The 3,671-nt window shown below is 26.9% G+C and overlaps 1 protein-coding gene across 1 annotated transcript in view; it reads right to left on the minus strand.

Moving 5' to 3' along the window:
• The window catches only part of LOC100573197 (cilia- and flagella-associated protein 300-like), an 11,487-nt gene extending 8,932 nt beyond the window's left edge, over positions 1–2,555 (minus strand). The window contains exons 1-3 of the mRNA XM_003240217.4: positions 1,864–2,555; positions 1,226–1,307; positions 1,006–1,066 (exon numbers count right to left, since the gene is read on the minus strand). Of these exons, the coding sequence (XP_003240265.1) occupies positions 1,006–1,066; positions 1,226–1,307; positions 1,864–1,958 (238 nt within the window). The 5' untranslated portion in view covers positions 1,959–2,555. The remainder of the gene's footprint in view (positions 1–1,005; positions 1,067–1,225; positions 1,308–1,863) is intronic.
• Between the last annotated feature and the right edge of the window lie 1,116 nt (positions 2,556–3,671).

Genomic DNA, 3,671 nt, shown 5'->3' on the forward strand with positions numbered 1-3,671 from the left:
ACACTTTTTTATTTTTTATTAATCTCGATAAAATTTTTAAGGCCAACCATAGGCGCAAACTAGACCTATACTTTTGAGGGTGCACATATTATAAAGAATTCCCCAGACCCCCCGGACCCATACTCTATATACAGGCTATAACAGAAAGATCTGACAAAAAAAAAATTTACGCTACTTTAAACGTATGACAAAAATTGTGGTGGAAAAAATATTTTGAACAAAGTTATTACATTTTAAGCCAATAACTTTTTATTGTATTTATGTTATCTAAAATATAGGCTTGTTTTATAAATTATAATAATTAATTATAAACAAAGAAACAATAAAAACACTCTCACATTCATGGGCAGTCTTCTATCCTGCCAAAGATAAAGAGAAATATCGTTATCCTGTTATTTTGTTGAATATTATTAGGTATGATCAATGTTACACAAATAATTAAAAACAACATAACTGTGACCTGTTCTATACAACATAAAATACCTACCTAAGCTAAAGATTATTTGTTATACTGTTATAGCAGTAAATGTTGAAACCATAGACCTATAAACTAAGTTTTTATTAACTTAGTTTATAGGTCTATGCCCTATGGTTGGAACATAATAGTGAATTAGTGAAGTACTCACTATTAATCACTTATTATGTTCCTCAATATACTCTAAGGTACAACTTTTTTGTATTTATTGATAATTTTTACTTCAAAATAATCAAAATATTATAGATTAAGTATTTTATATTTTGGGAGTGCACATTTTAAACTTGGGGGTGCACAAGTCCCCTGTGCACCCCCCTAGTTGCGCCAATGAGGCCAAGACAGTCAATGTGGGGAGGAGCTATAGCTTCCTTAGACTGCCCCCCTGGCTACGCCAATGATTGATTATAAATATTAAATACCATCTACTATAGTATTTATAATCAATGCACAATGGTCAATGGCACTATGTATGAATAGACAATATTAGTATATTATAGTATATGACCTATGCTAAAAAATAAAATACTTGCCGACAAATTGGCTGAAACTTGCTTGAACGTTTTTTGCTACGTTATAGTCCCGAAAGAAATCCTAAAAAATTTAAATTTGCATCACATATTTTATATAATTATATACGGGACATGGGTATCTATTTCCTGACTCTTGACTCCGGTTATAATAGTATAAAATATTAGGTTGGTATTATTTATTAGGTACTTTATTAGATCAAAAATTATTATAATATCAAACCAATGCAAACTGGTCAATGTCATCCGGTAAAAATTCTTGATTGAACGCGTAATAATGAACATGTAAACATTCCTTCATTGACCTGTGACAAAATAATACGTACACCGCAGTGTACAAGTTATACAGTGTAATTGCTAATATAAATGATTACAAAGGGTCGAAAACAAACAAAATTTGAAAAATGTGTATGTAAAAGAATTAACATTGGTAGGCACTTATAATCTATATTCTTTTATCGTTGAACACTCATTATTTCAAAAAGTATACATTTTTTTACATAGTTTCAAGTTGTTTATAAAACAACGTATTTCTTAAAAAAATTTTATCCTTATAATTTTTTAAGTTTTTTACTTGTTTGAATGACAACATTGGGTTTTAATTTTATATTCCAAAGCAGAATATTTTTCTTAGTATTTTGATACATGAAAATCGAATTTGGGGCGAGTAATTTGTAAGTTATAAATATTCAAAGTTTAGATGAGCGGAGAAATGGACAAATATTTCGCAGGTTAACCCCGTAACACTCCACTCCACTCCTAAGTTATACATTTTATTATACTTACATTTATCAATATTTTTACGAATAATATACCTATAACTAATGCTATTATTAAATTTAAAATTTAAATTGTACACACCATTTGAGAAGATATCCTTGAACAATCTTATTATATAGTCCGACTGGTTCTTTTTTAGGAAGATGATAAAATGTATAATATGTTAAAGTAGACATGACGAAATTACTATTTTTAGTGAAATATAATATAATATAGGTGCATAGATAGCAATTACATAATATATTATTTTTACCTACTTATAGAGAATAAGAGCATTGTTTAACAGCAATAAGCGAATTTATCATACAGATCTAACAAAATATATGAAACTATAGCAACTATCCGTCTATCCTTAATAGTTTCTGCACCATCTAATATAATATTAACAATGGGACATGGGTAGGTAGGTACCTCAAGTCTTGACACGTTGTTATGGTAATGTTAGGAATTATAAAGGGCCGTTAGATAATCACAAATCAATACAAAACATTACCTATTGGCTATTACCTGGTATACTTATATTAAAGCTACAGACTACTATTTTTTATAGAAGAATTCAAGTATAATAAAACATTCAAGTATAATATTTGAAATTCTGAATTCGTAAGCAGTAGAAGTAGATATATAACCACGTATATTGTGGACAAAACCAATAGAGGAGAACCAAATTTTTAATTACCTACCTACGGTAAATGTGGACATACCACTATACCAGCCATTCCCCGACTGTTTTCGATCTATAGTAGGACATTTCTCCCCCATTTTTTTCAAAGTTTGTTATTGGCTAATAATATTGAATTTAATAATATTATACTATTTATTTTTTACCTAATATGCAATTATTTTTTTAAAATAAAATATAAAATACATATAAAAATTTTATTTTCATAAATATAATAGATTATATAAATGTATATTTTTCATCAACTGAACTACTTGAAACGATAAAATTTTTTAAAAAAATAAGTATAAAACAAAATATAATTAATAAAAATGGCTAAAAATTCCAAAATAAAATTGATACATATTTTAAAAAACATTTTATTTCTGATTCTTTTGTTAATTCCAAGCACATTTTTATTAGCCTTTGTTTACATTTATATATTTTTTTTTTGTTAAAAATTAAAACTGCCAGTTAGGATATTTAATTGCTTATGAATTTGATTCAAGTACCTAGTTCAGTTGATCAATAATATAAATCTATAATTTATTATATTTATGAAAATATTAGACAATTATAATATATATTTAATTATAAATTATAAGAAAAACGAATAAGAAATGAATAATCAATCTTTGGAATTAGAATACTTATAACTAATAATATTAAATCACAACAATTAAATATAATAATTTATTATTTATTCAAGTATTAAAAATAACCGAATCAGAAGTTTTTTTTCATTTCTATAGTTTTATGATTCCCTTCTGTATAGAATATGGTCCTTTTTATATTTACTGGCATTGAGTTGTACTTGGACCTAGATAATTTTTGGATTTTTGACCAAACGCTTTTCTAGAATACTCCATTCTGACATCAAATGCTTTTTTAGATTCTGAGTGGAACGATGAATGTATTGATTTTACAATGATGTGTGTTTTTTTTAGATTCCGAGTGGAACGATGAATGTATTGATTTTACAATGATGTGTGTTTTTTTTTATTTTTTTTTAAATTTTTTTTGTGTCTGTGTACACTATAAGTAGTCGAAATAATGCTACGATTTTCAACTTCAGTATCTTGTTCGATCAGAAAGTGAATATCGTTGGTGCGTTGGGGAGGTCAAAATTTAAATTTCCCAGTGGTTTTCAAAAGCGCCGGGAAAAACAAAAGAAAAATTAAGAAAAACGGGAATTTTTACGCAAAATCGATTTTTTCACAAAATTGAA

Source organism: Acyrthosiphon pisum, chromosome A1 (genome assembly GCF_005508785.2).
Source record: "Acyrthosiphon pisum isolate AL4f chromosome A1, pea_aphid_22Mar2018_4r6ur, whole genome shotgun sequence".
In the NCBI taxonomy this organism is placed as follows: domain Eukaryota; kingdom Metazoa; phylum Arthropoda; class Insecta; order Hemiptera; family Aphididae; genus Acyrthosiphon; species Acyrthosiphon pisum.